At 61.8% G+C, this 11,131-nt stretch overlaps 1 protein-coding gene across 1 annotated transcript; it reads right to left on the reverse strand.

Moving 5' to 3' along the window:
• Positions 1 to 778: 778 nt before the first annotated feature.
• Positions 779 to 2,251, reverse strand: FOXD2 (forkhead box D2). The gene has a single exon (XM_040978684.1). The coding sequence runs from the start codon at positions 2,249 to 2,251 to the stop codon at positions 779 to 781; it is 1,473 nt and encodes a 490-aa protein (XP_040834618.1).
• Positions 2,252 to 11,131: the final 8,880 nt, after the last annotated feature.

An 11,131-nucleotide genomic window follows, 5' to 3' on the forward strand; every position in this document is an offset into this window, starting at 1 on the left:
AGACCCCTGCCTAACCTCTCCCACCCACCCTCACTGCCTTTAGCTACAATAAATATGGCAGAGGGCTGCTGGCCGTGGACGGCTGGACCCCGCCGGCCACCCGGGAACGGGGAACAGTTCATTTAGAAGCACCCAAACAAAAGAGACAGGGTTTTTTCCTCAGTGGGCTGTGGCCTGGGCTCTGGGTTTCTGCGGAGCCCCCCAGCTTCACCTCTGCGTTCGGCTTCGCTGGTGTAGACACTGCTTAGGCTTCAGGGGGTGCGAACTTCCTTGGAGACCGGCAAAAAAAAAAAAAATCAATTTTTCTTTGAAGCACAGAGCGGAACTAGACGTCCTTAATTTATAAAATTGGACAAGCAATTGTAAGTTGAGCGAGGAGCGAAGGGAAGGCAGACGGGAGAGCTTTCGGCGCAGTCGGTGTTTTCGCGGGGGACCGCGCGGCCTTGGGCAACCGACTCCTGCGTTCTTGCCCCTTGACAGCCTCGTGGCGCACAGCACGGAGGGAAAAGCAAAGACTTCCCCCGCTCGCCCTCACAGCCTTACGCTGCGGTGGGATCATGGGGGCCTCGCCCCTGAGCGGCGACACCCGCTTGGTCCCAACCTCGGGCGACATTCTGGACGACGTGGAACCTTAAGTGCTGGCTCCTTGCGCGCGTCGCCCCCCGGCCCGGGGACTCTCCATAAATAATAAGACTCCCTGAGTTCCGCTGGGACCGCAGGAGCGCCAGGGAGAGGGCTGAGGAGGTGCGGGCCTACCTGGCCCAGAGCCCGCTGGCGATCAGAAGTGGCAGCCACTGAGGCCAGCGACTTTGCCGGCAAACGGGGGCGCTGAGGACAGGAGCGCGTCCCCGGGGTGCGAGAGGCGGATGTGGCCGGCCACCGGAGCAAGGGCCGGGGCAGTCAGCATGGCCAAGACCTGGGCTTGACCCCCGGCCCCCGCGGCGGTCGCGAACGGAGGCACCGGGGAGCCCTCGCCTCCGGCTGGGGGTGCGGTCCCGCCGCCGCCGCTGTGGCCCATGATGTGGTCTATGGAGAAGGAAGGCCTCTGCCCGGCTCCTGCGCCCCCGCCGCCCGCACCTCCGCCCGCGTCCGTCTTGAGGCCCTGGCGCAGGAGCGCCGCGGTGCCGGCGGCGGGAGGGCTCAGGGACGCGGGGTAGAAGGCTTTGGCGCAGCCCAGCTCGGCGCCCAGGAAGGCGGGCAGGCCTGCGGGGCCCGGGCCGGACCCCGGGGCAGGCGCAGGAGCCGGAGCCGAGGCTGTGCCGGCGAACACGGAGGCAGTCGGAGGTCCGGGTGGAGGCGCGGCGGCGCGGCCCGGGGGGACCGACAGCTGGCACGGAGCGGCCGCGGCGAAAGCGAAGGCGTGCGGGTGTGGGTGCGGGTGCGCGTGCGGGGCTGGCCCCGGAGGCGGCGCGCCGTAGGCCGGGAGCGCCAGCCCGTAGCCGTAGCCGTAGGCGCCGTAAGCGGCGAAGCCCGGCAGGAAGGCGCCGGGGTCTCCCGCAGCAGCGGCCCCGCCGCGCAGCAGCAGCTCTGGGTGCGGGTGCGGGTGCGGCGGCGGCAGCGGCTGCCGCTTGAAGCGCTTGCGGCGCCGCAGGAAGCTGCCGTTGTCGAACATGTCGGCCGACTCCGGGTCCAGCGTCCAGTAGTTGCCCTTGCCCGGGTTGCCCGGCTCGCGGGGGATCTTGACGAAGCAGTCGTTGAGCGAGAGGTTGTGGCGGATGCTGTTCTGCCAGGCGGGGAACTTCTCCCGGTAGTAGGGGAAGCGGCCGCTGATGAACTCGCAGATCTCGCTCAGAGTCAGCCGCTTCTTGGGGCTCTGCAGGATGGCCATGGTGATGAGCGCGATGTACGAGTAGGGCGGCTTCACCAGCGGGCTCCGCGTCGCCGCGCCCCCCGACGGCGGTCCCGGCCCGGGCCCCGCCGCGCCCCTGGCCGCCGCCGCCGACGCCGCGCCGGGCCCTGGGCTTCCTGCGGCCGCCGCCGCCCCCCGGGGCGCTACGGCGCGGGGCTCGCCGTCCGAGCAGCCACCCGACTCCTCCTCATCCTCGGCGACGTCCGCCTCCGCTTCCTCCGGGGGAGGCTCGTGGCCGTGGGGGAGCGCGTCCCGGGGGGCGCGGGGCCCGGAGCGGGCTGGGAGCTCCCCCCCGCCGCCGCCGCCGCCGCCCACCACGTCTATGTCTGCGTCGGCCTCGGACAGCGCGGCCGGGGAGCTCTCGGAGGACATGATCTCGCAGCAGCAGCTGCCCAGGGTCATGGTGCCGCCGCCGCTCTCGGGCTGCGCTCCGGCCGCGGCTCGGGCTCGGCCGCGCCGCCTCTGGGTCCGGAGTGTTTTGCGCGCGGGCGGGGAGGGGGCGGGGGACCGAGGCGGGCAGGGAGGGGGGTGTCCCCGGCTGCGCGGCGCCCCCTGGCGGCGGCGGCGGCGGCGGCGGTGGCGCCCTCGCGGGAGCCGGGGACGCGGGCCTCGCCTCAGCCTGCGGGGTCCCGGCTGCGCGGACCCCGGGGCGCGAGCGTGCCCGTGTGTGTGTGTGTGTGTGCGCGCGTGCGGCGCCGTGGCCAGCGGCGGGGGCCCGTCCCCTCCCGCCTAGCCGCTGCCCAAGGCGGAAGAGCCGCGGGCCGGGGCGGAGCTCCTGGGGCGGGGCGGGGCGGGGCGGCCGCCGAGTGCCTGCGCGCCCGGGCCCGGCGGGAACACACGGCCGCCGCGGCGGGAGCTGGGCTCGGCCGGCTGGAGGCGGGTCCTCGCCTGGCCCCGCACCTCTGTCCTCGCTCCGTCGGCTGGCCTGCCCGCCCGCCGCAGCCGCCGCCTTCGGTGCCCTGGGTCGTGGGGGGGAGTGTTAAGGCTGACTCAGGAAGCCGCCCGAGCTCGGACAAGTGGAGGCAGTCCCTCTCCGCCTCACCGGCCACCATCGTGTCCCCAAGGCCGGGCGCCGACGCGAGAGCCTGAGTCGCCGGGACCGACCGACCGACGCCTCGCTGCGGGAGCGCAGCCCGCGAAGCTGCAGGCCGCAGCCGCACGGCGCGGGGCGCGAGGAGCCGACTGGACGGCTGCAGCCTCCGCAGAGGTGAGATCCTGAGCCCCTTGTCCCTCCTCCAGGCGGGGGTCGGCCGAGCAACCCCGCGCAGCGAGACTCCGGGACCAGCGCCCCCCGCTCCGGGCCGGTCCCCGAGCTAACGGACGCGGCGGCCCGGGGTCGCCTTCTGGGGCGCAGGCCAGTGGCCCCGCAGCCCTTGCCGGGCTCTGATACTCGCGGTGTCGGTCTCCCTGTGTGTCTCTCCGTGAATCTACGTCTCTTGTCGCAAGTACGCGTTCGGGTTATCCTCGTGAGTCTGGGACTCTGCCCCTCTCTCAGCCCGGGTCATACCCAGGGGCTCCCCGCCCCACAGGCCCCACCGGGCGGTCTCAGACAGATCCCCCCCTCCATCAGCCCGGACACTTCCCGCGATGAACCCTGCGCTCAGCTGCAAGCCGATGGTCCCTTTACTGCTCAAGGTCTCGTGCATCTAGAATTAGTCTTGTGCGCTCCGTCTTGCCAGCTGTGTTCCTGCCCACCCGATCCGACTCGTTCTTTTCTTAGTGCTTCTCCAGAGCTCAGAAACAAGGGGCTCCGAGTCACCCTGGGCCCGGCTCAGCCCCGAGCGTGGAAGGAGAGGTGGGAGTTGGAAATGGGCGAGAACTGGGCGAAAAGGCCGGGCTGCTGCCCCGACAGCGCCGCTCAGTGGCCAGAGCTGCAGCGTGGCCCGAGTCCCAGCCGCGCTGGCCGCCCCACTGGGTGATGCTCGCTGGGTAACTGCCCCTTCCCAGCCTCAGTTTCCTGGTCTGCACTGCGGTTAAAGGCAGAACTCTAGAGCCAGGCTCCTGGAGCTGCACTCCTGACCCCACTACTTACTGGCGGTCACCTTGGGCAAGTCACTGAACTCCTTGTACCTGTCTCTTCTTCCGCACACGGGAGATCCAGAACACGGAGCACCTGACACGTGCCTCAAGCAGCACGTGTTCTGACCTCTGGACCGACAGGGCATTGAGAGCACCCAGAGCAGGCTAGGGGCGACGGCATCCCCCACCAAGAGCTCCAGCCCTGATTCATTCCCTGCTTGCATTACTGATGCCAGCCTCCAGGCACTGTGCCAAACTGCATCCCCCAGAAGCAAAGTGCACAGCCCTCAGGACAGGAGGGCAGGTGGCTTCTGTCCTCCAGCATCGGTGTGGAGTAGGCCAGTGGGAGTCCAGCTCTCCTGTTGAGCAGATGGACCCACAGAGTCCCAGAGTGGAGGAAAGTGCCCTACCTCGCTTCCTACAGACAGAGCCAGGCCGCCGCACCCCTCAAGGTCCTCACAGGGTTCCTCCCACCCCTCAGGAGATCAACTGGACCTGGTCCACTGGATCTCCTTGGCGACCTCTGACCTCAAGGACGGAAACATCTTGGGCAGAATTTTCTTGCATGATTCCCAATAAATGCACATACCTGGGTTGTGAGTTGAATAGATTTAATTTATCTGGTCACCGCAAGCCTTTGCTGTACCACATGGGAACTCTAAAGCACTTTCAAGACCCCACTCACAGATACCCCACACCCAAGGCAGCGCTGCTCAGCTCTGCTGCTGTCAGGAAATGGAGGGAGTGTGAGCATGGCCCGGGCTACTCCACCCCTCCCTTCCGGAATGTCCTCCTTTCTCAGGCGCCAGATGGGAACCGGTAGCTTCCTTCCTTGGCGGCCATCTCCTGGTTGCCCGGCTCTGCCCTGCTTTAGGGTCACCTGGCCAGGAGCTTTCGCTCCTGGTCCTGCCTAATGCTGGCAGCTAAGTAACCACCTTTGCACAGCCACCTTTGCTGAGCCACAGCCTCAGTCCTTGGGACAGGGCCCTGTATGAAGGAATTCTGCCTCACCCTCCTTGCAAAGTGAGGCCTAGGAGAGATCATATTACTTCCCAGGCTTTTGGGGTGCTCCCCTGAGTTGGGGGACAGACGTGTCCTAGCCCCAAGCTCAGAATCTATATGCATGTGATTCTGCAGCCTTGAGGAAGCCCCACTGTCCCTTGCTCAAGAGGTATATCTGCTAACTTCTCAGTCCTTCTTCCCCAGGCTTGCTCGGAGCCCATGTATTTTAAACAGTGCCGGGGCAGGCACACAGGGGCTAGCCTGAAGGGCTGTCTGTTGCCTCTCTTTTCTTTGCTTCTTCAGCGGCCTCTGCCTTTGCCGCCAGCTTGCTCCTCCTTTCCAAATGTTTGGGCCGGTTAGGTAGCCCGCGTGTGTCTGTGGCTCCCAGGGCGGAAGCCTGGACTCCTGCACCCCGGCCTGGAAGCCGCCTCCAGGGAGCAGAGGCTAACAGGTTCCCCAGGTCCTGGCCCAGTCGTCCCTGGCAGTACCTGGCCACCTCCCTGGAGCAGTCCAGGGCAGTTGGAAGAAAACCTTTGGAGGGGAGGGCTGGCTGTCGGGGCTTTCTGCCTCCAACAGGTTCCTCGGTCTAGGGACAGGGAAAGCCTGCCATGGTGCGGCTACAATTAAGTTAGTCCGGAAACGATGGAAGAGTTTGCCCCGAGAGGCCGTGCTGATAGAGCTGACAGGCTGTGGAGAAGGCGGTCTCTGAGATCCTAGTGCGGCTTTTCCAGCTTGCCCCGCAGCAGTTCGCACCACACCTGCACACATCCCTGGTCTTAGTGAGAAAAAAAAAAAAATCTACAGACTGGCCAGTCTGCCGAGGTGGCGGGACTGGTGCTGCCTGCTCAGGCTGGGACCCAGCTCTGGAGTGTGCTGGTTGCAATAGCTGCATTCGCGATCCGCCGATCCTTTTCTGCAGTCAGAGCTTCACCGGCCCGCTTGGCCGGTCAGAGGAAGCCTGCAGCCCGTGCAGGGCGTCAGAGCTCCCGGTCACAGAGATAAGGGGCTCGGCGTGTGTGCCTGCGCCTCTGCCACCCCTACCATCCCACAGCTCAGCCTGGCAAAACTGGAGAGTAGGGATTTCCATCGTCCTCTCCTTTTATGACGCCAGACAACCTCCCTAGCCCAGCCGCGTCTAGGAGCATCGCCTGCGCAACCGGCGGCCGGAACGTGAAGGTTGGGATGGAGCGAGCTGTGGAGCCGCCTACTCTGTTTCGCGGGAAGAGGGCTGCGGGCTCAAGAAAGGGGGAACCTGCGCTCCATCCCCGGGCCGCGGGCGCCCTTTACTGATCGGCCCGTGGATCGGTGGAGTTCTCAGCCCGAGTTCTCGGCCCGCGCTGAGGCTTGCACCCTGCATTGGAGGGCCTGAGCAGGGCGAGACGCAGGAGAGGGGGAGCGAGCCTCGGGCTAAGCGCGCTCCAGTGGGTCTTTAATTCCCCAGTCCCAGGTCTTTCTCGCTCCAGTTATGAGTGGCCGCCTGTCCCTCGACCTCCCATCCTAGACGCCTGGTTCCAGGCCTACCAACTCGCTGGGGCGGTTGCGAGACCTTTGGCAGGTCAGGCGGACGAGCGCGCAGCGCGCGTGCCTGGACCGGGACCAGCACAGAGGGGAGAAGGAGAGCGCGTTCCGGGATCGAGTTGCGGGAGAGCCGATGGCTGGAGCAGTAGCCTTCTTCCCGCCACTTGCGCATGTTTGTCCCAACAACTCGGGCGCCGGACGCCTTACCAGAACTAGGGGCAGAGCAACAGCAGGGGCGCCAAGCCGCTCTGACCCGCGCGTCCTATGCCTAAGCCCCAGGCGCGCTCTGCCTTCAACCTACTCTGCCTGGATAACTGGCGAGGCCCCAGGTGCCGGTGTGGGCGGTCCCGGCGTCCTCTCGGCCTGTGGAGGAGCCGCCCAAAGCCTGGAGAAGCCTGGCAGCTGCCCGAGCCCTGCCGCGTGGAGGGATGGATTCCTGGGGAACAGCGACCTCTGGAGGAACCTCGCATCCCCGCAGGAACACAGGCCCCTGCCGCCTCCGGAAAGACACCTCTTGGCCTAACTTTCCCCCCAGCCCCGCTGGATACTCCTCAGAACCTTAGGCCTGAACCCTGGGCACCAGGGCCTGCCCACCGCCCTGCCTCACCGCCCTGCCTCAGCTTTGCTTCCCCGCAGACAGATCCTTGACGGACTCCACCCGCCCCTTGCCGCCCAGGCCAAATGTGCTGTCCACGCCCCTAGCCCTCAGAGAGACCGGAGTCATTTATCCCAAATGTAGCTACACCACGCTAATAGGGCACACGGGGAGAAGGGGACCCTTAGAAGGCTGAGCTGCCTAGAGTCACACAGCAGATTGGTGGGACTGGAACTCCCGTGTCGGGTTTCCCACACCAGCCCCTTCCATGTGGCCTGACTTGGAATGGGGTCAGGGCTTGCTTCGCTGGAGGAGGCCTGGTGGCAAAGTTTGGCCCGAGGAGAAGAGAGAAATCAGGGGCGGTAAGCACGACAGAGGGCAAACCCGTCCTTCCCAGAGTTGAGATCTCTGTCCCTAATTTCAGAAACTGGCTTAGGTGAGCAATGGGCTGGGACCTGAGGCGAGGAGCAGCCAACCTCAATCAGATACCACCTTCCTCCAACAGCTCCCACCCCCACCAGGGGGACACCTGGACCTGCCTCTGCCTCCAGGAGGCCCTCTGGTACCTGACCAGAGAGGCAGAGGCTCGGAAGGTGTCTGGCAGGGGTTTGCCTGTGGCCCCGGAGTTACCTGGCCGGCACCTCTGGGTGCGGTGGGCAGGCCTGAGCCCCACACCTTGTTCAGCTTCACCCCGCTCCTGGCTCAGCCTCTGCACTCCAGACTTCATACACGCCTTCTCAGCCTGCTTCCCTTTGCGCGTGGCTCCCACTCCTCTGCCTGACTCGCTTCTACTCCTTCTTGGACCATGTTATACATTATGAGTTCTTATGAGCCGCTTTCCCCAGCAACACTCAGCAAACTGGGCTTGGGGGGCGGTGCTCTCAAAGTAGAGAGATCTTGAAGGAACTTGCCTAGGAAGCTTATAATGTCTTCATTCTTGCCTTCTCTGCAAAATGAGGGCAATGACCTTATTGACCCCTTGCAGGGTTGGGTGGGTTGAATGAGATAATGCATATAATACTCTTAGCCTCATACCCAAACTGTTGACAGGGCTCAGTATGCTTCGTATTATTGACATTAATCCTTCTAACCTGCCAGGCACAAAGCCCAGTATACAGTAGACACTCAATTAGTGTTAGCTATATGGATACACGAATAAAAAAATAAATGGATGATTGGAGTGACATAGCTCTCCCTCAGTCTGAAACTACCCAGAGAGCCCACTGAGATCAAGAGAAGCATGTGCTTCTGTGGGTGGAAGTGCCATCCCTGCATGGGAGAACTGGCTTCCCTAGCACAGTGTAGCTGTGGTCCCTGACCCGGCCAGCACTGGGTTTCTAGTTTGTCCTCTTTGCCTGTCCATTCCACCTTCCTACTTTTGTGCCCACTGTGTGGCAGCAGGTGCAGCCTCTGACACCTGTGTGGGAGACCCAGGTTGAGTTCCTGCCTCAGCTTTGGCCCTGGCTACTGCAGGCATTTGAAGAGTGAACCAGTAGATGAAAAATCAGTCTTTCATCCTCCTCCCTCTCTCTCTGCCTCTTCTCTATGTTCTAAATAACAACTTTAAAAAAAAATTAAGCTTCTCCTTTTTAAAATGGTTGTGACAAATCATGCCAGTTGTCAGGCTAAGCCCTGGAAGAAATCTGCTAGGTACTCCCTATTTGTCATAAAGACATGTTTTGTGTGATAAGTGGAATATGTGTATGATATTAGGGTGTCCCAGCTCTGTTGAAGGAAACCTCCCCTCCTGTATTCTGTGTGTCTGTGTGACCCTGGCAGGGCTGCCCATCTCCGTCCCACAGCGTGGAGCAAGTGCCCTAAGCCTTGCCAGTCGCTGCTTCCACAAGCTTGAGCACCTGCACTCTAGAAGGAGTGGCTGCCCTTTGGGTAACTCCTCCTTCCGGGCCTGCCTCTCCTGCCTCATGGAGAGTGCCCACTCACACTGAAGCCCACACACAGAGGCAAACACCCTAAATAGAGACGGAGCCTTTGAGTTCTGGATCCAGTTCTGCCAGAAACCAGAGCTCTTAGATTTTCCAGACATTCCAAAGAAAGAAATTCCCCTTTTCACGGAATTCTATTGAGTTGAATTTCACAAACAGCAGAGCCACAAGAGAGAAGGATTCTGGATCCTGAAGACCACCACGCCGCTGTACCACCATGAGCTGCCTACACAGACTTTTACGTGAAAAAGGAAATAAATTTCGATCTTGTTTAAGCCACTGATGTGGGATTTGGGGGAACCATCTGTCACTCACAATTGAACCTAACCCTAACAGGAAATGATGGGGAAATATCCCTCAGGGGTAGGCACTGTGGCACAGTGGGTTAAGTTGCTGCCAACAACACCAGCCTCCTCTAATGGCATCCTGGCCACTGTTCCACTTCCTCTCTGCTCCCTGCCAATGCACCTGGAACAGCAGTGGAAAATGCCCCAAGTGCTTGGAGTCCTGCACCCATGTAGGAGACCTGAATGGAGTTTCTAGCTCCTGGCTTCAACTTGGCCTAGCTTTGGCCCTTACCACTATTTGAAGAGTGAGCCAGCAGATATAGGTTTTCTTTATGTCTCCCTCTGTGTGTCATTCTGCCTTTCAAGTAAGACAATATAAACCTTTAGGAATGCCATGTAAACGCAAGGGATTTGTGTTTGAGTTCACCTGAAGAATAAAATAATGACACAGCTGCCATCTCCAAACAGGCCTGACCTGGGACACACAGACCAAAGCAAAGGAGAGTCAGTTCCCCCGGAAAGGCAAGAAGTGACCCTGAGCTGTGTGACACTGGGGTGACTGGCCAAGGTTGTGCTGCCACCAAGCAGGGGTCTCAGGTGCAGGAGAGAACGCAAGTCTTAGAACTAAAACTATGCCCCTCTCGCTGATGCACCTCAGACTAACGCTCTCCGAGCCTGGATCCCTCATCTGTCAAGGATCTACATGGCCAGGTCGGAGACTGGGACCAAAGCAGTGTCTCTGCCTGCCTCCTCCTGGGACTCCCGAGATCCTGGCTCTGTCTAGAGTCCTTCACTGCAGTGTGTCCCCATAGGCACCCTCACCCTCTTCTGCAACACAGGGATGCCCTGGGACACCTGTTCTGGAAAGGAGCAGTAGGCTTGATTCCTGAGGCCTGGACTCTCCTCTTTGCTCTGCCTTGGCCTCCCTTGGTGAGCCCAGGCCCAGGCTTGCCTTTCCTCCTCTGACAATTGAGAAGCACGTGCCCTGAGCTGGGCAACTGAGCCTGGAGTCAGGCCTCTGTGCTGCTGTGCCCAGCTGCACAGGCTCTCAGCAGCCACCCCCAGCAGCAAGCATCCTCTCATCCTGGATGCCCTTGCCCTGCCCTGCTCAGCCCCTTCCCACCTGGCTGGAACAGTTTCTCCCTCACCCCATATCCACCTCCAAATTGGGCCAGCACCAAGTGGCACCAGTTGCTGCATGACCTAATGTCAAAAGTCTAGGCCACCCCAGAGGCTCCTGGGCTGCTGAGTTTGGCCTCCCATTCATCACACACAGGCCTTCCCGAGGAGTCTGTTGGATCTTTCCTTATCCCATCCTGCCCTCAAAGCTGGGCCACTCCTATGTGAGGGATTAAAGGCCATGAAACAGAAACCTAGGGCTGGGGAGTAGCAGATCTTAGAACCCGATCCTATGATCAGAAAAAAAGCAGTCCGTGGCAGGCCTGCATGAGGAGACAGCAGCCCGACAGGAAGCCTGAAGGCCTAAGCCATGGAGGCCCAAGAAGCTGTCCACGACCCCTGCCACCGAGGCCCAGAGCTGGAGGGCTGAAGAGCAGAAGGAGCCATCGCCCTAGACTGATGCCAGCCAGAACACAGACTGCCAAGGGAAGAGGACAGGTGCCCAGGCTGAAACAACCAGGAAGGGGCCCTAGAGACAGGCTTTAACCTGGGGAGGAGGGCAGCTGTGTTTGAGAAGTTGAAATTCTGATCATATCCAGCAAGGATCCCTTTGAGAAATAAAAGTGGACAACTGCCAAGAAGCCACTGTGACCACACCAGGAGCTTGGAGTTAGGGCAAAGGCTTCATGGGCATCTACTTCTAGAAATGTCTTCTGCAGAAGCTGGCATTGTGGTGCAGCAGGTTAAGCTGTTGCCTGCAACACCAGCAACCCATACAGAGTGCTATTTTGAGTCCTGG

The sequence above is a fragment of the Ochotona curzoniae genome, unplaced genomic scaffold (genome assembly GCF_017591425.1).
Source record: "Ochotona curzoniae isolate NIBS_2020 unplaced genomic scaffold, NIBS_Ocur_1.0 contig_291, whole genome shotgun sequence".
Lineage (NCBI taxonomy): Eukaryota > Metazoa > Chordata > Mammalia > Lagomorpha > Ochotonidae > Ochotona > Ochotona curzoniae.